At 36.8% G+C, this 24,450-nt stretch overlaps 1 protein-coding gene across 3 annotated transcripts in view; it reads left to right on the top strand.

Annotated features, from left to right (window-relative positions):
- Positions 1-24,450, top strand: part of FBXW7 (F-box and WD repeat domain containing 7) — a gene marked incomplete at its 5' end in the record, with an annotated part of 179,990 nt that overhangs the window by 87,162 nt on the left and 68,378 nt on the right. Inside the window, one exon of one of the 3 annotated variants that reach the window (XM_082282251.1) lies at positions 13,760-13,906. The exons of the other annotated variants lie outside the window; for them this stretch is intronic. Coding sequence (XP_082138377.1) covers positions 13,760-13,906 — 147 coding nt within the window. Of the gene's footprint in view, positions 1-13,759; positions 13,907-24,450 lie in introns of those variants that run through there. 3 annotated transcript variants of the gene reach the window in all.

Consider the following 24,450-nt stretch of genomic DNA (forward strand, 5'->3'; position numbering starts at 1 on the left):
TGCACCCTCAGCAGTTTGCTGATGGTACAAAACTAGATTTGACAGATACACCGGCAGGCTGTGCTGCCATTCAGAAGGACCTGGGCAGGCTGGAGAGTTGGGTGGAGAGGAATCTGACAAAGTTCAACAAAAGGAAGTGCAGGTCCTGCCCCTGCAGAAGAATAACCCCAGGCACCAGTGCAGGTTGTGGGCTGACCTGCTGGAAAGCAGCTCTGCAGAGAAGGTCCTGGGGTCCCTGAACCAACCAGCAGTGCTCTTGTGGCCAGGAATGCTAATGGTGTCGCAGAGAGCATTAGGAAGAGCATTGCCAGCACGGGAAGAGAGGTGATCCTGCCCCTTTACTCAGCCCTGGTGAGGCACATCTGGAGTGCTGTGTCCGGTTCTGGGCTCCTCAGCACAAGAGTACACGGAGCTCCTGAAATGAGTCCAGTGGAAGGCTAATGAAATGATGAAGAGACTGGAGCATGTCTCTTATGAGGAAAGGCTGAGAGAGCTGACCCTGTTCATCCTTGAGAAGAGATAATTGAAGAGGGGATCATAACAAGGCATGTAAATACTTTAAGGGTGGGTATTCAGAGGTTGGGGTCAGACTCTTCATTGGTGCCCAGGGACAGGATAAGGGGTGATGAGCACAAACTGAAACACAGGAAGTTCCATCTGAATATGAAGAAAAACTTACCTTTGAGGGTGACAGCACTGGAACAGCCTGCTCAAAGAGCCTGTGGAGTCTCCTTCTATGGAAATACTCAAAACTTGCCTGGACATGATCCTGTGCAACCTGCTCCAGGTGAACCTGCTGTAGCAGAGAACTGGACTGGAGGATCTCCAAAGGTCCCTTCCAATGATTCTGTGATTCATAACTGCCAGTTGGAATTAGTTTTGCATTACCATGACAGTTTAGTTATTTTCAAGCAAGTTTTGTTGTTTTAAAATACATTTTCTTTTTATGTTTCTGATACAGAACCTTGTTTTTGTATTGGGCAGTAATAACTTTAGAAATATTCATACTTGGAGATTAATATAAATCAACACTTCTAACCTTTGATTTCTTTCTCATTTGTATACCCCACAGTTTAGTGCTAATCATTCCAAGCATGCAGGATCACTTGGCAAGGTTACACAACTGTCATTAGATGTAGTTTGTTAAATATTAAAGCATCCATAGAAGGAATGCGGATTCTTTGTTTCTCTGTAGATTGCAAGGTACTTCCCCAATTTTACTAACCTGCAGCATGCTTTACTACAAACACCAGTGTTTTGTTTGAAAAATACTTCTTACTTGCTGTGCTTTTTCTGGGCTATATTAATTTATTATTAACATAAATTAATTATAATTAATTATTATGATGATTTGTCAGCTGTGCTTCTGCATTTTCTAAATAGAATTGCTCCTACACTTTCACTTGTACATAAAACTGATGTGTTAAATAATTGCTGTTCTGCTAATTTTTCCTACTCTGTAAGTGGATCTTGAAGTTTGCCAATAGCTATGTGGCCTATGTGTGTAGTAATGTGGTTATTATTGATAGAGTTTGTGGCTTACCTAAGAACTTTGCTATCTAGTTCAGCTTTCTCATGCAAAGTTCTTGAAATATTTAGTAATTAAGTTTGACTGTAAAGTGTCACAGTCAAATTAAGGGAATTTATAATAAATTCTGTGGTTTTTTCTTTATGTAGGGTGTCTTACCACTTTTCAGTATGATTTTTACAAATATTGCAACAATTAAAGGACAGTGCTAATATATAATTTGTGAAGTAATTCTGTATAGAGAGTACAATCAAGAATCTTAGTGCCTAGGAAGGAGGACAGGTAGTTTAAGAGAAAACATTGATTCTGACAGTTTAGGTCATAGTTTGTACTACAAAGTTCTATTTAATAAGTAGATTTTAATTGATTTTCTCTTTTCCCTTCTTTGCAGAAAGTTGCCTTTTTTTTTTTTTTAATGTGGAAAGAGGTAGTGCTGATTTAGTTTCTCATTACAGAGATTGCTTACTAGACTGAAGTCCTAGCTGAGTAAGACACAAGCAATTTTCTACTTCTGTGCAAATAATTGAGGTCAGTCTTTAAACTCCAGTCAAGGGATTTACCTCAACTAGCCATGCTGGAAAATAAATGTACAGAGCTTTGGATCATGCCAGTCGTCTCTGTTGAGGCATCTGACAATATACAATTGCCCTTTCTTTGCAGTGAAGCCTACATCAGAGCATACACCTTCCATTTCCTGGTGGTTCTTACCGGACATGTCTCGTATGTTCTCCTAAACATATGTGTAATTCTTTTGTAGCTATGTTGGTTGGTTGTTCAGTTTCCTAAAGCAGGAAGGTTGCCAGCCACCTTGGGCAGGGGTGTGCAGAAACAGGGTAAAGTACTTGAATTGTCCTTTGGTTGCTTGGCTTATGCATTGCTCCCTAAAGGTAATTATTGGGGAGTTACTTATGTATGTTACTCAAACTTCCATATCAGTTTACTTTCTGTAGAATAAATTAAGTTGATGCCTTCAGGATAACTACCAGAAGCAGTGTCTTGTTGTTGCAAATTTTTTTGTAGACTTAGAAGTCAGTGTCGGTTCAGCGCCCACGTGGTTTTTGGTCTGCATCTTTGTTGTCAAAATGAAAATGAGCTTTTTTTTTCAAAGAAAAGAAAGAAAAAAATGTGCAGTAGTACTATTTCAACTCACCGATTGTGTGACAACAACATTATGAAGTAGAAATCATGCAAACATGCTTCAGAATCCTTTTAAGTGTGCTTACTCTGTTGGGATATGTGACTTGTCTAACAAATACATTTGAGAGCTCTGCCCCACTTAAATATGCCATTTGTTCCTTTTGTTGTTCTTGACTCTGTGGCACATGCTATTGCCTGATGTGATTGTTAGCCCAAATATTTCCAGTCTGTAGTGATACAGCTGTATTTACTCAAGCATTTATCAGTGGATGCCGTTGCTCTGAGTGTTGGTATTAAGCTGCTTCTCCGTTTGAAGCTTAACTGAAGTTGGTATTACTAGTTATAAAACTTAATGCAAATGATGAATCAAAGTGTAGAGAAAGTAAAGCTTTTCCTGGGGAGTTAGTTTTTGGTTTTGTTGACACCTCCTTTCCCAAACGGTTGTTAAATATTCTTGTAGCTGTGAATTTGAAGTGTATGCTTAAAAAATACAAGTTATGAACAGTAAATTTCTTGCGTTTGCTGATGTTTGTGCTTATAAAATCATGAGATCTGAAATTAGCTTAGGGGGCTGGAGGAATAGAAATTGATCTGAAGACCAAAACTAAGTTTAACACCTGCTGCAGGACTAACATTTTTTGCCTGATAAGTTTCTGACTCAGAGCTATTTTGCAGATTACAGTATGTCCTTTATTTCTGTAGGAGAGTTTTCATTATCTGCAGAACATGTGGCTATTCAGCAAAATGTGCACACTGAAGGGATTTGCATACCTTTATAAATTCGTGAGTATAAGGAGAAAAACTAGACAATGTCAATTTCTCTGCTAGTTTAATAATTTCTGAACAGGCAGAATGTTTAAAACCAAAATTTCCAAGCTGTCTCAGCTCATGTTTGAACAGACAGCATCTAATGTCCATCATCAAAGGATGATTTTTGACACATGAATTGTTCTTTGCGAGTACATGGTGTCTGATCTGTGCATGCAGCTGTGCTTGTGTAGTAATGATATAGTGCATTTTGTGTAGACTTATTGATGAGCTGTTACGTTTTGTTTATGTGAATGTTTTACAGTTTGGTTTATTCGTGAAATTTCTATTATAAAAATCCCTGTAAAACCTAGAACAGGTATTTCTAGAAATGATTCTTTTTGTCACAGGCATCTTCTCCCTTTTTTTCCATAGTGTGGTTAATGAAGATGCTGTCTAAACTTCATGCAAAATTTTTGAGACTTCTGCCCATTCTCTTCTGGCCAAACAAGTTCAGGAATTCACCAAATCATTGTAAAATGTGTTTTATGTTAACAAAACTTTATGTGCCTTGACTCTGTATGGTATAACTTTTGGTGTAATATTACATATAGTTAAGTGTTACTGAGATTTTAAAGGAGAAAATCACGAGTTCTTGTGCATAAATAGGTATCTTGATAATAACCAGTAAAAAGCATTGCTGTTGGGCATCTTTTCTGTTCTTCTGTCTTATTTCTCCTTTCTACTCTTGCTAATTTTAAATTTTGTTTCTTTAGTTTGTAACAACAGGAATTGGAAAGAGGGAGAGGACCTGAGAAGGACACAATTACTAAAGAAGTGCAGAGATTTCTATCCCAAGTCAAGATGGTCCCAACTATTTCTTCATAAAACCTTGCTTCTTTTAATGTTTGTTCTTACTGAAAGGTGATGTTTTCTACCGACTTCACTACCAGACCACATATTCATAGTATGAAAGGAGCAAATTGTGAATTTTAGTAATACTCAGTGTAATTCAGTCTTGGAAGACAATGGCTATACTTTCCAGCTGTGTCATGACATATTACTCAGTTAATGCTAATAAAATTTTAATACATTTTTTCAATCCCTGGCGCCTCTGTGAAGTGGAAAATGTACTTATTGCCACCACAGATTGCCAGCAGGGATAAATTCCACCTTATTCATCATCAGAAGTCATTACTACTTTCAAGTAAAGTATTAGCAACATTTCCTGTAAGTGCAAATCACATTCTTACCCAGTCGATGTTTCAAAGTGGGCAGGAGACCCTTTGTTCTTCTCATTTAAATTATGGAGTGTCCCTTAAGGATGGCAGCTACCATGATCATTATTGATCCAAATATATTGAGTACTAAAAAAAATTAAAAGACAACAAATAATAAACAAACTTTTTGCAAATGTCATAATTCCTTCAGTTGTGATCCCTTGGTCAGATTTTCTAAAATCACAGAAAATAAGTGACTTAATGAAAATGAATGTGTAAAAATAAAATAAAGAAGAAATGACACAGCTAAATAGAAGAAATCAGACCAAAAATCATTCAATATGGATCACTTATTCGTGCCAAATGTAATAATGTTGTCCCTTGACTTTTAAGCTGGACTTCATCCAAAAGAAGGACACTTTCAGTTGGTACTCAGAGGCACTTACCCTTCTGCACAATTTTTGGCTTTGGTGTAAACCACTAGTATTCCATGCCCTAGAGCAAGTATGCTGCACACTGTGTGTTCAGGTATTCCTGTATATTTGTTTTGGAGGACAGGCTGTTGACAGACTCCGACTCTTCCCACACTGTGCCAGGCAGAATTTGGTGCTGGTGCACTGCATGTGTTTCTTGGCAGGGTTTAGTATCAGAATGCCCCTAAATGTAAAGCTGGATTTAGTTGACCATATACAAAATGTAAATTCTATTAAATACGTACGAGCATTTTAAATAATAAAAGTGATATTTGAACAAATCAGAGAAAACCAGTGTTTGTTAAATAAAAACACACTGCCCTTTCCTCTGGAAAACAAAGAAAAAGGTGAAAAAAGGAAAAACAAGGGTCGGGTGGCAATCACCATACCAGTCAAGAATGCCAGCCCTTCCACATCCTACCTGCTTTTTTCTGTGCTCTAAGCATTCTTTACTTCACATATCTTGAGGTTTATAAATAGCCTCACACCCCTTTGCAGTATGCTTTTACCAGCTGAAAAGGATTATATAGCTTAATTTGGCACTATCAAATGAATGCCATTGTAACAATCAGTTGTTGCATTTGTTAGATTTATGTGTATTTACATATTTTACAGTGCTGGTAAGAAAAACAGTCTCATATCAAAAGAAAACCTTGAAAACCATTTTGTTTCAAGCATACAAACTGTAATACTTTGCATTGTTTGGCCTTTTAACTTGGTAGTAGTCAATGTAGCTAATCTGAAGAGTGTTGTCAAGGTTTTAATTTTTTTTTTGATGCTGAATAAACACTGTCTGGCCAGAATTCCGCTATGGAAGAAAAAAAATTGTTTAGGTGTGTAAGGTGGCAGAAATATTTTTAATACCTTTTTGATGTTTTGGGGCTTTTTCTTGTTCCCATTTAATATGTAGAAAGAAAAGTCTAAGTCCAAACCTCATTTTTAATAGTGCTTTTTGTACATTATTTAGAAACTGATAAACATGTTTTAAGTATTTTAGTACTGCCTTGTGTATTTTTGTGTGTGTAGGTATATAAGTAGAGAATTTCTTATTAAAAGTCTTGCATTTTACATGGAAGGGTGATATAGTGATAAGAAAAGCTGAATTTTGCAGTATGGAAAACTAATTTTTCAGTTTCCTATCTTCCCTTTTCATAACGGCAGCCTCCTTGCTGAAAACCACCTGCTTTCCCCTTCCCCCAGCTTATTCTCAGCTGGGAATTTGGCTTGCATTTTAATCCAGTGTTAAATATTGCATGACTTCTCTACCTGTTGTAGTTCTTAATTCTTGTCTCAGCTTTATTTAAAGGTGCAAAACCAGCATAAATACGTGGTCAGCAAATAAATTCCTGCAGAGCAGCTGTAGATATTCTTTTTAACAGCTGTTGCAACACTGGCTAAAGAGTTAAACTTGCTTGTCCAACAAGTCGTGTTATAGCCAATGAGAACTGGGCAGACATTTCTGGAATATTTGTAAAATGCAAGATGATGCAGCTGGATTTCTGTCGCATACCTGGAATGTTTTCTGAAATATTTAACGGCGAAATGAAGACACGTGCTTTAAAGATAGTTTAAAAAAAAGTGACAATGACAACAAGACCCCATAGTACAGTAAATACAGGAATAAAGTTAGGGGACTTGTAAAGTTAGGGGACTTGTACAGTAAAGCCAGATGATAGAGGCCTCTGGTTTCAAATGGTTACGTAAGGTAGGAATTCTCTTTTTTTAGATGCTCATGGTTAAGTATTTTTTTAATGTTATGATAGCATCATTAGTAGTGGTATTATATAGTCTCGCCAATATGTACTTTACTAGACAGTCTATGTTGCTTTCATAAACACTTCATGAGACCTTACAACCCATTATCTTGTGCAAATGCAAATGTGCTCTATTGTGGTAGTACTGTCATGACTGAGGGCAGATCATATGCTTATAGCTGCATGTACCTGCAAGTTCCCCTCCCTTGCTTTTGAGATGGAATTCTGCACTTGTTGAGAAGCCTAGGAAGCTGTCATCACTGACATCTTTTTGGGACCAGCATTACATGCTAAGGGATCCATGGACAAAGAGAGGTGATCTAATAGCTCGTTTTGCCCAAAGGTGGAGGTTTTGACTGCTCTCCATTTCTAAACAGTCTCTTCGTGCATCTGGCCCCTTTGTGAGCTGTATATACAGTTGCTAATCTAGTGGATAAGTGACTTAACAACAACAAAACTTGAGGATTTTCAGGTATCCTACTTACTGGAGTTCTTTCAGAGCTCCCAAGCCTGACAAATTTTACTGCCGGTTTATGGAAGAGCTGGAAAAACTGGCCAAAGCTAGAAGGGAGAAGTTTTCTTCTTTTTGCTGCTAGAGTCTCCATTGGACATTTTTGTTTCCTTTCAGCTGTAAAGACAATCAGCTGTGGGATTGAACAGATCTAGTAGAGCTCTTGTTTTGTTACAGAGTGACATTCAAACTCACTTGAATTGGTGGTTGCAATTAGAAACTAAAAGTAGTGAACCCTTGCTATTGGTTAGTGTGACTTGCTGCTGGTATTAAATACACAAGTATTTAAATCCAGTAGGTCAAATCTGAGTCTCATTTTATTTCTCTGTGCACTCACACTCAAATGCCAGGATGCTTAAACATATATGAGCATGCATATAGGCATGAAAAATATGTAATAGGTGTGTTTATCTGATGATCTCCCTTTGCTGATATACTTGATATTTCATCTTTCCTGGCCTTGACAAGTGGACTTCGGAGAATGCTATCTTGCATAATGTGAAGTGTTTTGCCAGACAGCAGCTTTACCATCATTCTTATCTATATTTTTTCAGACGTTTAGAATTTTTTTTCAATATAGGAGTGTTATACAAGTTGTACTGTCTTCCACCAGCAGTTACAAAAGGCGTAGCTCCTTCTTGCTCTTCCACGGCAAAAACTGTAAGGTAGCTCTTTTGTATTAGATAGAATCCTTTTTCATCACAGTAGTTTTTAATGACCATGCCTTGATATGATTTCAGAGCCTGAATTATAACCAGGAAATATCATTTGAGTTAATCCAAGTTCAGAAAATCTGGATTATTCTTCACTGTGTTCTTAAGCTTTGTTGCCAAAGAAAACAAGGCTTGTGCAGTTGAAACTTTTATATGTCATTGTCTATCATCCTTTCCAGACTGTATACATCTCTTGGCTAATTTTCACACCATTTGGCAAAGAGAGATTAAGATTACACAAGTTTGCAAGATGAATAGAGGGTAGGTGGGAAAGGGAGAGACTGCTGAGGAGGAGGTCTACAAGGTGACTATCACCTCTTTAGGCATCATTGAATCCTTGTGGAATTGGGTTTTGCTGTGATCATGTAGACAGGTTCAGTCAACATTTGTCCCTTCCTTTGCACCATAGAAGCCATTTATCAGTCAACACTCACAGTTACCCATAAGCCTGAAATAAAGCTATGCTGTGGCTGGACTGTTCAGAGTGATGCTTCCATGTAGGTCTGCTGACACTATGGGACCACAGGCCTTGGAAAAACGGTAGTGTAACTCAAATGCAATTGAGATGGCATGATAATCTAACCTGGAGCCAGGCTTCGTTCTTTCTGTGGCTTGTGTTACAACAGGTTTACGCTTGAGTTTTTTTCATGGACTATGGAAAAGGCCAGCAGTTTGCATGTTCTGCTAGTAGTTTTGCCCCTTTTGCATACTATTCAAGTGTACACTTTTAAGGACATTTGGATCTCATAAGATCAAAATTATCCTTTCCATTGATTTCTTTTATACCTTCTTCAGAAGTCTGGGTCGTTATGTTTTCTTGTAAGTGCAGATTTTTGTATTGGGTAAACTTGGATACAACAGAAGCATTTTAGAGCAATGGGGTTTTATCTCTCCAGCACCACTAATACAGTTGCAGTTAACTCTTGTACAGCAGTGCCTTTTATCTATACAGCTTATTCATTTGCCTGTACAAAGCAGGCTAATGTGCAATGTGCAATTTGAAAACTAGTTATATATTGGTATTAGAAATCCCTCACATAAACTTGGGACCGCAGTCACTGGATAAGTAGTTAATGGTGTAGTATAGGCTGCTGTTCTTTGCTGACAAAGTGGTTCTCAGTCCTTCTAGGCATGGTCAGGAACCAAAATGAATACAAAGTCAATAGTAACACTTGTGTATAATGTAAATTAAAGCACATTCTCAATGCTACGGTTGTGCAGAGCTTACTACAGATTTTTTTAGGAAATAAATTATCAAATATATTGAAAGGAGTATTATGTTACTATGATTAATTTGAGACGGTGACTTTTGAAATGTTGCAGTGCCCTGCTTTATCCATTTGAGGGCAGCTGTTCACCGATGTTAAGGACTGTGGAGAACCTGTGGGGTTTTGCTGTCTGCATTTTAGTTTTTCTATACTTGCAAATACTTCATTTAGGTCTTTCTAGTTCTTGTACTGTTCCATCACCATATTAAAATGTCATGATTTTGTTTGGGTTTTTTCCCAGTAATGTTAATATGCAAAACAACTCTAGAAGAAAACTCTGTAAAGTTTGCATGAACTGGTTTTTGGTGTTGGAATAATTTCTTAGATCCATGTCTTAAAACTATGGCCTTCCTGAGTTCAGTATACTGAGAGCTAGTTAATTTTGTAACATTTGCTTCCTGGTAAGCAGCTCCTAAAAAGCTGACTTTGAATTAACTCTGACTGGAAGGTGTAAAGATTATTGATGCTTTATACATGCTTTCATTTTACAGACACCTCTCTTCACTGGACTGGCCAAAAAGAAACAGGAGTCTTCTGGATTATTATGTTTACAGTTGAAAGTCCATGACAGCCTTAACTTGAGCTTAAAAATACTAGATTTTCAGGCACTTTATGCCATCTCATTTCAAATGTGATCTTCTGATTAAAAGGACAGGCAGGCATTTAAAAAGAGCACCACTGGAAATCAGCCCAAATGTATTTAGAAACAGGATGTTACAAAAATGTATTACAAAGCACTAAAGCTCAAATTTTTGTAATTTCACATTTGTCATGTTATTACATGTTCTCACCCCATATAATGCAAAAATACACACTTTTAAAGATAAAAGCAACAGAGTGGCTGCTTCAACTTTACATTTGAAGCTTAAATTAGAATTATATTTATAATATATATGTACTGTACAAATACAAAAGTAAGTGATATCTGCTATATGCAATGTATTTCTGACACTTCTGAGATAGCCTTCACCATTTTTGTCTTCTCTCTTACTGCTTAAATTAGACTGTCTTTTATTTTCTGCCTAGGGACTTTCACTTATTAGAAGTTTATAACTGTTCAGCATTAGCCTGTGACCTTTAAACATTACTGTAAGACAGTGATATCTACAGTCAGTAATGTGTAGCAAATACAAGACTAATAACTAGAGTGATGGTATGTGGAAGTAAAATTGGGACAGGATCTCATCTGCTAATGTGAGTCTTTTTCCTGGGAGACAATGATAAAAAAGCAGGGTAAAGTAGACACAGGTAAGAACTAAAGTTTTTCCTTATTGCTGTGGTAAACTATGAAATTTAGCTTTGCAATTTCACACTGGACAAAAGAAAGGACCTTATTTTGCCATGGCTTTATGTGCATAGAAAGGGGACTACTCTAATTGTGAACATGATCCTTTTTTTCAGCTAGAAGTGCGTCCCTGGGGAATAACTCTAGAATAGTTTGGAAGTTCCTGGCGAAAAAACAATGTACCACTGGGACTTTATCTCAAACCACAAAGAAGAAGGGCTGACAATCCCAAGTTTTGTGTTTTCAGAGGTGTGAGAATAACCTGTGACTTGAAAGTTGAGTGGTGAGCAGTGCTTGGAGAATGCAATACTTGAGTCTTGTTTACTCCCCAGTTTTATGTAAATCTGTAAATGGGCCAAGTTATGTTCCTGTTTTGCACGTATGTTATAAGCTAATATTTTTTTTTAAAAAGGAGGGGAGGAAGCCTCTAAAGTAGTAAGATGCTAGGTTCTTGTATATAATAATATATATATACTATATATAATATAGTATAATTATATAATATATATTATATATATATATATAATAACAGCTGGTGATCTGCCACACTCTCAAACTCTTTGAAGCACCTGTGCAATGAAATACTCTTAAAACTGAGTTTATTCCAGCAGTTTCTCTTAGTGCACACAGACAGTTCTGTATGCAATGAAATGAAATATTGAGTATTTATTAAAGGAGGAAGTAAGGCTTGCTTTGTACAGGATATTGTATCTGATCCTGATCTGATCTCTAATCATGTTTCTATAATTACTTTATGTATTATATATTACACTTTCGTAAACTTCACACTTTGTTGGAACAATCGAGATGGTGACCAGTTCATCAAAAATAGAAAAGTGGTCTGTTGCTTCTTTTTGAATGATACATCAGTAGGGTATGTGAGTTGATCTCTTTTGAGCTGTTGGTTCTGTTCTTCACTTTAGTGATTCAAAGTAGAAACAAAAGGCTGCTCTTTTTCCTCTTTGGATTAAAGTGAAATTTTCGTATTTGAATAAAACCAAGATTCCGAGACAATTATTCTGAAGCATTTTCAGTCAAGTGGAAGCCTAGTATTTGTATAAAATATGAAATAATTCAGAATGAAGTTTTAATATAATGCCATTACTGTTGTGTACAGGCTAATGGTAAACTGCTGCTTGGAGTTTATAGGAGGAAGTATAAAGTAGGAAATGTAAAGAGTCTTTTAGAAGAAAATGTATGTCTAAATGTGCTTTAGAATAACAGCTGAATGGGATGGTAGAAAAGAAAACCAGCCATCTGTGCATGAAAGTACTGTGCCACCCAGCTTTTCTGTACGCAACATCTGTAAAGAAATAAGGATTGTCTTGTTTGTCTGAGAAAAACACCGTTATAAGTAGGTGCTTACTGGAATGTATATATACTCTCAATGAAATCTTAGGGATTTTTATTTTTATTTTTTTTATTATTATTTTTTTTTTAATAAAAAGCTTTCCACATGCAAATGTTTGGTCAGGGAGGCCCTCTATATGCAAATGAAACATGCTTACAGCTTGGCTTTTTGAAGGGGAAACAAAGGGCTAAGTGGAAATGCTAATACAGTCATATTTTAATGCTGTCTTTTGTCAAGTTACATTGTTGTGCTCCAAGCATTAAAGCATTACTGCACTCCCTCTTTTGCCCTCACATAATTATACGGTTAATTATCTTTGCTGGTTTGTGCAGAAAGAGACTTGTAAGATTTCTTAATGGTCATTTATTCACTGTGTTTTGGACTGTATGACTCAGTTCGTACAAGGGCTTTGATGGTTTTCTGCATCTCTTCTCAGCAGTTTCATATGACATCTTCACAGCCTTCTGTTTCTTTCTACTTAGTTTTGCTCAAAATGTTTTCAAAATATGAATATGGTTTTAAGAAACATGTCCAAGTATAGGCACCGGAAAGGGATTTTGGGAACATAGAGAGATTGTAGGAAAGCTAATTTAATCAAGAGATTATTCAAAATGGAAGTAAACTAATTGTGGAAAATCTGAGTAATAGACATTGCTGTTCTAGCTTTGTTCAGTGGAGTAAGAACATTTTTCCTGAAAAATGGCCCTCAGGTTTGTTGCTAAGGGCAGGCAGACCTCTCCCCACATCTTTCAAGAGATGCTTGGAGGAAGAGCCCTCTTCCTTTACCTTTGGTGTGATGAATAGGCCTGAGCAAACTGGTACCCAAGCTTGTGGGAAATGAGTTGGCCAGAAGAGGGAAAGCTACCGTACCATTGCATCCTTAGAGCCAAAGCTGCCCGGATGTTGCTCCCCCTACGGTGGCAGGGAGAGAGGAGGAGGTGCAGGCTGGAGTACCTGCACATGAGTAAAGAAGGCCAGGAGGAAGGAACTAAAAATCATAATGTAGGTGAAAATACAGTGATAGCATCTACTTCTATTACACTAGCAAGTTTTGTACCAATTTTTAGGAGACTAATTTTTTTTTTCAAGTTTTAAAAACCCATTTTTATTTCTTTTTTTAACTTTTGGACAATATATTATGTTTTTAGAGACTGTGGTTGAGGAAGAGCAAAGTCCAGATCAGTTTTTCATTTAATTTTATTGGCAGTCCAGAAGAAATCTGCTTGGGGAAGTGATAGAGTTGATACTGCAGCAACACTGTTACCCTCTGAATCTCCTTGCAATCTCCTTGGATTCCCCTTCTGAAAGCATAATACCAACTTGTTAAAAAAAAAAACAACACAACAACAAAAAACCAAAACAAAATTAAAAGAAAATTCTTCCTTTAAAGTGCAGGTATAAGTGGCTGTGTCTATTAAAACTCCAGGCAGTCATTATTTTCTTCTTTTTCAATCTGCAGATCCCTTTTTGGAGAAGGGCTCTTCTGACATTGCAGGGGAGGTCCACCAGCTGTTTGACTGACACGAGCAGTCTGCCTGCCCCTTGGTGGTTTAATTCCTGTCTATACTAGGATAGCTTGCACTTCACTGAGCAGCAGACAGGTCAGGACACTTGGCAGGAGAACGTTGAGAGACAAAGGCAGCAGGCTGTGGGGAGCTGATTCACCAGTCTGAAACTTTTAAAAAACCCCCAAAACATGCAACTTTAAAGCAAAGTTTTTAGCAATGTTCTTGCAGTGTTAGTAACTGACTCGACAAAGTAAGAACGATAAAATGTCCAAACCTGGGAAAACTGCCATCAACCATGGCTTGGTTCCTGTTGATCTTAAAAGTGCCAAAGAACCTCTACCACACCAAACCGTGATGAAGATATTTAGCATCAGCATCATTGCACAGGGCTTGCCCTTCTGCCGTAGGCGGGTAAGTGTAAAAGTCTTTAAAACTTGGATTTTCATCACTTGGCTTGTAGCTCAGTGCTTTGTCATGGTGCATTCATTCCATGAGGAAGTACTTATGTCTGTTATTATCTATTCACGCAGAGTGCCATACAGGAGCTTTTTGGTAATTCATTAATTCTTGTGCTTTAATTTAATTAAAATCTGTACATGTTGTCTTAGCTATTACTCATTTAAAGGAGCACGCCAGGGATTCTTTTATAGCTGTAACCATGTAGGTGAAAACAAATGCTGTACAAAATAGGTGCACTCATAAATGTGTATTTTGCTGCTATTCAGTCTTTTAGGTCATGAAGGTAGTTTGGTGTATAATTCATTGAACTCAGTTCTGAATTGTACTGGCATATGCAACTTGTTGGATATTAGAGAATTTTAAAATGTTAAACTAATTAATATTTAAGCATTTTTAGTATGAATTCTTGAAATATGATTTTAATACTTTTGTAACTCAGTAAGGGAGATAGCATTTTTCGCTGTTACATAAAATAAAAATAGCATGTTACTATGTGGAGGTTGCGATATAGTTTATATATAGACAATCCTAGTCTGACAAACTATCACGGGTCTTATACTACAGCTTCAGGAACCATATGAATTAAGTGGCTCTTAAAATACATTTTATGAGTTTTCTCTTGCTGCTGAATAACTGCTGTTTCTGTTTATTGATGCAAGTTTTTAAATCTAGCTCACTTTTTGTAAATATGCTGGCTTTCTTTGAATGTCAACTTACTACTTTTTAGCAAACTTAGTTACGTTCCAGACAAAATTTAAATTGGATAGGATCACCTTGTAAGGTTTGATTTTTTTGTACTATAATGTTTCTTATATATAAAAGGTACATGGCATGCAGTGAAAGCCAGGAACATAGTGTCAGTCTGCAACAATGCAAAATTTAGAATATATATATATATATATATATATACACATGTGACTGTTTAATATTTCATCATGTGCATTTCAGAAAAATATTTTTCTGAAATTAGATATTATGCATATGTGTTTGCTGAACATGGAATAGGAACATTTCATAATATTGAAAGTGATAAAGTAAGTTTCTGTATTTTAATAGAGTGATTTAATTTTTTTTTATGTGATTTGGAAACTGTTTACTTGAAAATAAACATTTGGAATATGTTTCGGTTAGTTTTAGTTCCTTTGTCTTGGATAAAGCATAGAATACAGTGTAGAAGATAAATTTAGTAGATACACTTCACAAGTCTTTTTGTGGCTATGTTAACATGGTGTACTGTTGGAACTTTAATGCTGATGTCTTATGTGTGTATTTTCTGTAATGAGAAATATGATCAGACATTAACTTATCACATATACAAAAAAAACCAGAACAACCAAACCCCACCAAAATCTAAAGCAGTCTTCTCAAGATTTTGCACTGTTCCAAAATGACCAGAATTATTTCATTTTGTCCTGTCCTACACCCCGTTCAGTCAGTCAGTTTAATGTTTTATTTCTAGGAGGGTTTGGAAAGCTGTTCAGCATCTACTTTTCTTTTAGCATTAGGACTAAGGAGAAAATTTAGAAGTGCTGTAAATGTATGTTTTACCAGCTAAGCTATCATCAATTTATCTTGTATTCTGAAACTAACAATTCTCAGTATGATGGCTGCTGATAATGGAAAATATGGGAGCTCCACCTTTAGTCCCATGCCTTGCAGCACTCAAAGCCTGCATGTAACTCCCAGCGATTACCATATTGGGTTCCTTCCATGCTAACTAACGCACAGAGGTTGCATACAAGATCTGCATGTAAAAAAATCCGATAGTAGAACCCAACCTAATTTCTCATGTCAACAGATGAGAGAAGCAATACTTGTGTTTTCTAGATTTATTCTTTTGTTAAACATAACAACAACCAAAAAAGTCTTTTTATGCAAAATAGGACTTTTGACACAAAGTCTTCACCAATATGCAAGTTCTAGTTTTATTTTTTTAAAATTCTACTTTTCATTTAGTAAGTAATGCATTGAATTATTTAGTATTTTATGTTCAGAGCTAAGTTTGATGTGCACTGGAACATGACCTACCATTTTCTTCCAGGTTATTGACTTGGCAATATATCAATGCCAACTTTTTTTGGGAAGAGTGTATGATTGGGCCATTCAGACATTGACCTGACTGTAATACTGACCTTCTCCTTGTCTGAACTCATTTCTTCCCCTCCTTAATTGTACATTAGACCTAACAAAACATCTTTAAAATGTGTACTGTGATCCATGAGAGCAAAACTACTTCCGTTATGAGAGCTGACAGTTCATAGCTTCTGCATCCTCTGCATTGGTTATACTGGGCTTCTAGCAAGAAGTGCACTATAAATGGTCACAGGACTTAGCAGTTTGCCCTTATGCATTTTGTCAGTTTGCTCAAGTAGTTAAAACACTTGTCTGCAATACCACTAATCTGAATCCAGTTAAAAATAGTATTACTTAGCATTCTTTGTGTCGCACTTGAGAATAACTTAAGTGCATAGCTGTAAAAGTACTCTACTTACACAGTAAATGTATGTATTCCTTCAAAGCTGTCAAGGAAAACACTGATGCACTATCATCAAACGTAGACAAAGCAATGGTCCTCTTTAGCCTTTGAAATGTCTTTCATAGGCACTGGAGTCGATTTTGCAGTGTAAAGTGAAGAAGCAATGAATACCTTTTAGCTGGTACACGCTTCAAATATCAGATATCATTTAGCTCTTCAGTGCGATGTAACTGCAGCTGATCATTGAACATACTTACAGGATGGTCACGTATGTCACGCGTGTTCCAAAATCAAGGGCAGCATTTGGTTTGCCATGGTAAATACTGTCAATTGACAAAAAATTGGTCTCTTTAATAACTGTGTTTTTTCCTTTATAATGCTCTTAAACCACTAACAGAAGTATTCTTCCTTCTGAACTCTTATATTCTCAACTATTTGAAAAGCTATGTTTAACAAATAGATTTATTCCCTCTTTAGTTTTACAAGGTATTTTCCCCTTTAAATTTCTCTTGAATTTTCTTGGAATAGCCTCTTGAAGTTTGCTGTATAGCTATTTTATCACATTGAATATAACTTTTTAAGAAGTGCTAATAAGCTGGAGAATTTGTGAGAGTCACTTGTTCACTTGCAGTGTTCCTTCATTTCAAGTGATTTAAAGTAGCACTGAATTGTTACAAAGCAGGGGTTTCAGTGTGCACCCTGTGGTATTCCAAGCTGGAAAAATCAAGGTAATAAATGTATCCATTTCCAGTGCCTGTAATCTCAGAAACACCAAGGATTCTGTTACACTCTTCCATTTTTTGAGAATAGTTTTCCTGTATGTGTGTATGTTTCACCCTTAAAATGCATCCAACCAAATTTTGGCAATTCATCAGCTTGGTTCATCAATGAAATTCTTCCATCTGTAGGATGTATTTGTATGTTAAGTGAACACAAGGTAAAGCATTTGAAGCATTACTTTTAACCAGCCTGTGTTTGTCATATATAAGAGCATCCATTGGTCTTACACATTTGTTACTAAAATAGAGCGCTTGGAATGAGACCCCAGTTCCTTTTCCTTCCTCTGGTTGACAGGTATGCTAATAGTGTATTTAAAATACTGATGTGACATGAACAGCTCCACTTACTTGGACTTGTTTCTTTATCCCTTAATTTCTGTGTTAAAACAACCAAAGCACTCTTTTCATTGTCAGTCAAATCTATGTAAATGTTTGCACCAGCAGTTCAGCCAAGTAGTCTGTCCATTCAGTTTTTCAGGGAAATGTAGTCCTGAATTTTTCTGTAATAAATCATATTTCTTACTTGAGTACAGCACTTTATTTCATGGATGACAGTAAGAAGTTAGTTAATGGACAAAAAACTATTTAGCTTTCTCTGAAATGATATATCTTCCTGTTTTACACTTCCCTGTTTTGCAGCTGACTTTGTATCAGGTTCTGAATAATGTAAAAAAGCACTAATCTATTTGCCCCTTAAACGAAAAATAAGTAATTTCCCTTGGAATTTCTAAGCATTTGGTTAGAAGAGACAGACAGAAGAGGAAAAAGTATGTGGAAAATATGCATGTGTGTATGTATAAATATGTATATGTGTACTGTTTTCTAATGTAAAACTAAAGGTAGTCTTCAGAGTCTGTCTCCCAAATGCTTCAGAGCACTCCCAAATGCTTGCATCTTCTACAAGAGAATTTTTGTTTCTGGGCTTTGTGGCGGGAACTTGCATTATGGCCACTGGTGTTAAGAAATCTCTTTGAGTGGCTGTCAGAAATAGCTTTCTTTCAAAGCTGGTTTAGCCTTTACTTCAATTTCCCTTGATTCTGTTAGAAAATTTGTCAGAGAAGTACAGGTCATAGACTGATCAGTTGATACTTTACAGGAAAGGAAGTTTCTTCTTGCCCTATGTTTATTTTTCATAAAGGGGTGTGTCCATTGCTCTGGATTTCCAAATATTCACAATAAATATAGTCTAGATATTTTAATTGTTGAATTCATAATTTATAGTGGGGTTTTTCTTCTTGTGTTTATTTTTTCGGTGTTTCAGTTTTGGAAAATCTTTGGAAGGAAACAGAAGTACTTCAAAAGTTCAGCAGAAGGAAGTTAACTGCAAAGGCAGATGGTTTTGAGTGGAAGGAAAGGAATACTGAATAGTTACAGAAATGAGCAAGGCTAAGTCTTCTGTAACATTCTGCCTAGAGGGTCATGCCTTTAGAAGATAAATAGTCTTGGATAATGAACTTAGTCTTCTTTTTTTGTCTTCTTTTTTACATATATGTAGTGTCTCCACTCTGAATTTGCTCTTCCCATGCCTTTCATCTACTTGCACAAGGGAAATAAATGTTTTTCCTGTGTGAAGTGGTAGCCTTGAAGAAAAAGCAAAATGCTATTTATTTTCTCAATATGGAACAGAGAAAGTCTAAAAATTATCTTCTACACCCTGTTTTCTTTATGCAATTCTCTGTTTCATTTTACTTGCAAACAAACTTACTCTGTACTGTACTTGAGAGGAAATAATACAGGTTTCACAGAGGTGGAAAGAAGTGTACAGATCCTCAATTTTCTGGTCAGTTCAGGGTGGGGTGGTTCAGCCTGGCTTAGCTGAAGCGTCCCATGGTCTCCCAGGCAATGCTCACAAGAATTCTGCGAAGCCTTACTGAAATCCATCTTTTAAACTGTGGATACAGTCAGATGTAGAGCCAGTGTTTGGCTTTGTGGAGTGAGATACGGGCAGAAATAGGCTTCTCTCTACCCCTCCCCTTCTCTGGGTTGTTAGAGAATCTCTGGGCTTAAGATAGCCATTTGTAGGAGGAAGCACTCAGTTTGCTGTTCAAACAGCTGTTCCCTGTATCCCCTGGAAAAGATAAAATTGGTAGCTAAACTGTGCATATCTAGTCCAGCCTGCTGTACTGGATCAAAAATAGTTGGACAACTTGCTTGACTTATGTTGTTGTTTGTTTGGGGGATGTGTGTATGCTTGTGTTTGTTTGTTTTCAAACCTGCACTGCAGCCCATCATAGTACTCCCAAAGACTGCTTTTTCAGAATATTCAGGGATCCTCTGTCACCATACTGACTCTTTGAGAAACACTGTTATTTAAATTTTTCTACCTATTTCTGGCTGAGATAAAAGCAGTAATCAGAAACTCATTTATATTTAACACTAGCTAAAGTGTTTGTGGTTTTGATGCATTTAAAACTTCCATTTCCTCTTGCAATGAGCACTGCTGTCTGTTATGGACTGCAGGAATGCAGATGTTAAAAGCATGTTATGATGCAGTCAGTCACTTCCCTTCGGGAGGTATCGGAATAAAGGTTTCCTGGGCGATTTTACTGCTTTGTGCCCAGTTGTTTAGATGTCTTTAGAAGCCTTTATTGTCATGCACTTTGAGCTATTCAAACATGCTGGACTGACTTTGTGAAAGGTCTTTACCTGCTTAAAGTCCATCTGTTTTGTTGTCTCAAACTGTGGAGGTTATAGCATCCAGCAGAAGAGGGAATGGGAGACAACAACGATGCCATAAACTGACCCAGCTGCCTCTTTGCTGATTGATCATGCCAGAGGGGAACTCATGAAATGTGTAATTAAATACTTAATGTGTTGCTTTGAAACCCAATTGCTTTAACTATGAGTCTCCCTTTCCTCTTTTTGCAGTCCCTTCTATCGCTAGGTAAACACTTTTGCTCCTTCTGCAAGAAATGAAGGCACTTTAATTTCCTGAACAGATCTTTTTCAGGTATGGGGGAAGAATCCTTTGTGAGGAAAATATTGCTCTGCTGTGCCATGACTATCCTTAGTTCAGAAACACAAAGAGGGCAAATTAATTTTAACTGACGATTTTTGTTCTGATGTTCCCCAGCTTTTGAGTGGAAGTCAAACTGAACTAGAATGACACTCAGACAAGTCATAAGCAGGGTCGTAGCCTTAGCACCTTGCTCTTGGATCTCTGCCGCTTACCACAACCGATTGCCTGTTGTTCCTTATGTGATGAACCCTTTCTGTCAGCAAATGATGATTTTGCCAGTTTGAATAGCTCCACTCCTCAGAGCAACAATCCCGTCTCATTCCTAGACTCACTGCTTGGCCTGTGTTTTTCTTTCAAACTCTGTCTCAGGCTCTGGTCTACTCTATCTCACTCTCCCTTCACCTAGTTTTGGACTGGTAATTCTGCTTTCTCCCTACACCTTCTCAGTGATATTCATCTTCTGTTAAAAGTTGGCTTCTTTTCTGGAAAACTTATTTACCATGTTTCATTATAATATTGTTTGAAAATACAGTTTTGCATAGGAACAACAGCAGCGTCTTTTCATGCTGCTCAGGTATTTTATAATGTTTGTCATTTTTCTGAAAAGGCAAGAAAAAAGCACTGGGATTGACATGACTTTTCCCTGTCTTTATATATTTTTAGTCAAGGAAGCCTGTACTTTTAATTTGTTCTGGTCCTTAACATATGTTTTGAGTAACCAGTTTGATTGCAAGGTTTCTTGGTAAGAGGTTTGAGATGGTTGCAGATCATTTGTGTGGTCATGTGTAGTTTGATTACATTTCAGAAAAACATCTCTAGTTACTTGCTCCTCACATGGACATGATTTTAATACTAAAATATACAGTCTGTGGAGTAGGGTAATGATTTTTCTTTAAAAATCGGATGATAGTTACAAGCTGTACTGCATTTCTGATACACTGCGAATATAAATGCTTGTGAAAGGGAAGTGCTGGTTATATATGTCATGAAAACATTGATGCTGTGCAAGAAGGGAATACTGTAAAATTGTTTTTAATAATTCTGCTGCTACTGTCGCAGTTGGAAGTAGTAGGCAAGTAAGATTTGTTTGTGGTAGTTTTTCACTTGTTTTGTAGATCATATTCTAATATATTGAAGGACAACCAAAATTCTGCTGACCCTAAACTAATGGATAAAGCGAGGAGAGAAGAAGAATAAGTTAAAATACATAAATGATGCTAGAAGTCTAAATACATTCTTCTGTATATGTTCTTCCCTTATGAATTATCTATGTTTAGCAGTGCTTCCTTAACCCAACTTAGTTTATATGTAGTATCAAAGGCACTCCTAAGACATGGTAAATGCTAATGTGTTCAACTTCTTTAAGAGCTAGGGAAACTTCTTTTTTTTTCAGGAAATAGTATAATAATGTAGCAAAGATAGTCAAATTTTGTGTTGTATTTGGTGAAACGTGCTTCTTTCTCTCCTGTCTGTTTCAGATGACTTATTATTTTAGATAGTTTAAGTTTGTATATGGTGTAAGGCTTTGCATATGCAAGGTAGTAAATAGAATTTTATTTGTAAATTGTGAAAAAGAGGCAACTTGTGTGTAGAAGATGCAGGTAGGTAAAAAAATTATTTTAGGAATCTGTAATATGTAAGCACAAGGAAATTTGAGACCGGGTATTTTAATATTCATAACTTCCTGTGGAATTTCTAAAATTGCATTTTTAAGTTTATAATGTAGCTAGCATACAATGAAGGCAAGCAGTTGCAACGTACTGATCCTAGATGGTATCATGTGGGATCTTTCCCCATGATTTAGATGCCCCCATTATGTACGGAGGCATGGGTTTAAAAAGCACGGTTTTATTTGCAAACATTATTATTAGTATTATATATATATATATAAAAAATATAAGAAGTCTGATATGCTGTATGCAAAATTGTCCCTGCACAGAGACTTTACTCCTTGGAGAGATGAAAGACAGAAGACAAAATGGGAATAGAAACATGATGTGATGTTAGCTGCTGCGAACAGAAAACTGTTCCTTTGGCTCATTGGCCGGGAACCTGTAGGTGACACCATACTGGTCTCTTTCTAAGGATATGCTCCCAACAGCATTTAACTTTTTGAAATTTGAAAAAGAACAGCAGAGAAAGTGCTACAAAGGTATTTTTGGTATACTTTTAGTGCCATATTTTTTGCTGCTTGTCCTGTGTTTGGGTACTCACTACTATATTTAAACAGTTAAGATTTTGTTGCTCTAGGACAATCTGCGTGGTGCAGTGTTCTGTAAGTACAAAAGGCAGTCTCTTCCAAAGCATGCTGCTATTAATAAACCCTAACACAAGATTACTTCTCATGATAACAGCAGCAGCTGGCAAGAATGCTTGCAATTTTAACATATTTACAGCACTGCTACATTCCATCTTGCATTTCTCCTATGGTACGTTGTTAGTGAAATTTCAGACCGAATTCTTACCATTAATTTCTTCATGGCCTCACAGTCTTCCCTTCTTTTACTTCCCTTCTCCAAATCCTGTCTATATACCGAGCTGTTGAACAGGTCCTCTACTGTATAGTGCCAGTTCTGTCCACACAGTTTTTATACAGCATCTCTCTTTTCTTTCCTGTCTTTTTACACCCACAGGGTTCCTGTCCTTTGTCTCTCTGCTTATCCTGCAAACAGTTCTGGGAGATCCTTTCTGCCCACACACCACCTTTAAAGAAATAAAGATTTGTCTGTAACTGGCTGTATTTCCTAAGAGAACCAGATAAGCTATCATGCTAAACAAAAATTACAATTTCTACAACATGTATCACTTGATTTTCAAAATACATGTATTTAGCTTTAAGTATAATAAATTCAGTATTAAAATACTACCTGTCAGTCAATTTCCACTTCCTACCCTTGCTTTATTATCTCCAGGCAGAAGATAAACTCTCATAGTGGGTACTAATTCTCTTCTCTTGAACAGCATTCAGAACAGACGCTTGTGCACCTTTCTCTTTTGGGAGGGATGTTTTTGTTTTAAACAATAATAAGCTTCTGTTCATTTAAAGTATTAGGCATGTTTATTTGCTACTTATTTGCAGTTTCCATTCACAGTGATGCAAGAAATAGGTAACATTATCTAACAGACAAAAAACCCTAATAATACAAATTATAGAAACGAGACTGCATCATCCCTTTAACCTATGGCACGATCTATGGTGTCTGTGCTATTTCTGACTGGAATTTTTTTAATGGTATCAAATTGCTTCTCACAGAAATGGTTAGTTTTCTCATCATGTTTGAAATGTCATTATGCGTTGAGGTCACTTTGCACTATGAAAATTTGACACTAATTGCAATTAATATCCAGATTTATTAAGGACACATACATAGCAGTGCTTCTTCACTTTGGAAAGAAAATGGATTAGAATAGCAATAGCTAATTTGGTCAGTGCCTAATTAGTATGAATATTACATGGATTAAAATTGCAAAAGTAGATTCTTTTTGGGGGTTTGTTTCTTTATGTTTTTTTAAGACACTCCATGTCCCTCCCCCATGGGTTAGAGAACATTTGTTACAATTTTGTTGGAATTATTCAATTTAATTGTCAGATTAATTTGCTGTATGTAAATTTCCTTTAGCTTCTTGTCCATTCCTCTCTTCTTGTTGCATAAAGACCTGGTCATCGTGGGGGAAAAAACTTCAGTGAGTTGTAGCCATTCCCTCCCAGAAGAAGAAGAGGAGGCAGCTTGAACTGCTTGGTTCCAAGCTGTGTGAGTGATTGTGGGTGTCCGTGAGATCTGTTGGCGCGGCTCAAGTAGCTTTCCAAATGGCCCACATCTTGTGCTGCCTTACTGAGAGGAATTTCTTTGGAGCATCTGGTTAACACGGATCACTTTCTGGCACCACCTCCGTTAATTACATCTGTTCAACCTGTCTTCCTTGGTTTGTCTTGTGCATTCCCATGAAGGGTTGTATCCAGATGCAGCTGTCTTGCCGGCACAGCACTAAGCCCTTCACCAGTCTTGAGATTTCTGGGAAGGCATCCAAACTTCTGAGTGGGTGAAGAGGAAATAGTTTCCTGTTCTGAAGTACTGGCCCATTTTAATTTGAGCACACAAGTTTTAAATTTCCAGAAATACTGCATATTTGTCCGTTTATGGCCATGTGTAGCAGGTCCAGCCTTACTTTTCTTGATTTAGGAAGAGCTCATATCAGAAGTGACCTGTTCTTTCTGGTGTGTGGAGAAAGTAAACGCTTCAAGACATCCAAGGCATCCTCAGGGAATTAATTAATTCCTGAA

This window comes from Coloeus monedula (genome assembly GCF_965178545.1).
Source record: "Coloeus monedula genome assembly, chromosome: 5".
NCBI classification, from domain to species: Eukaryota; Metazoa; Chordata; class Aves; order Passeriformes; family Corvidae; genus Coloeus; species Coloeus monedula.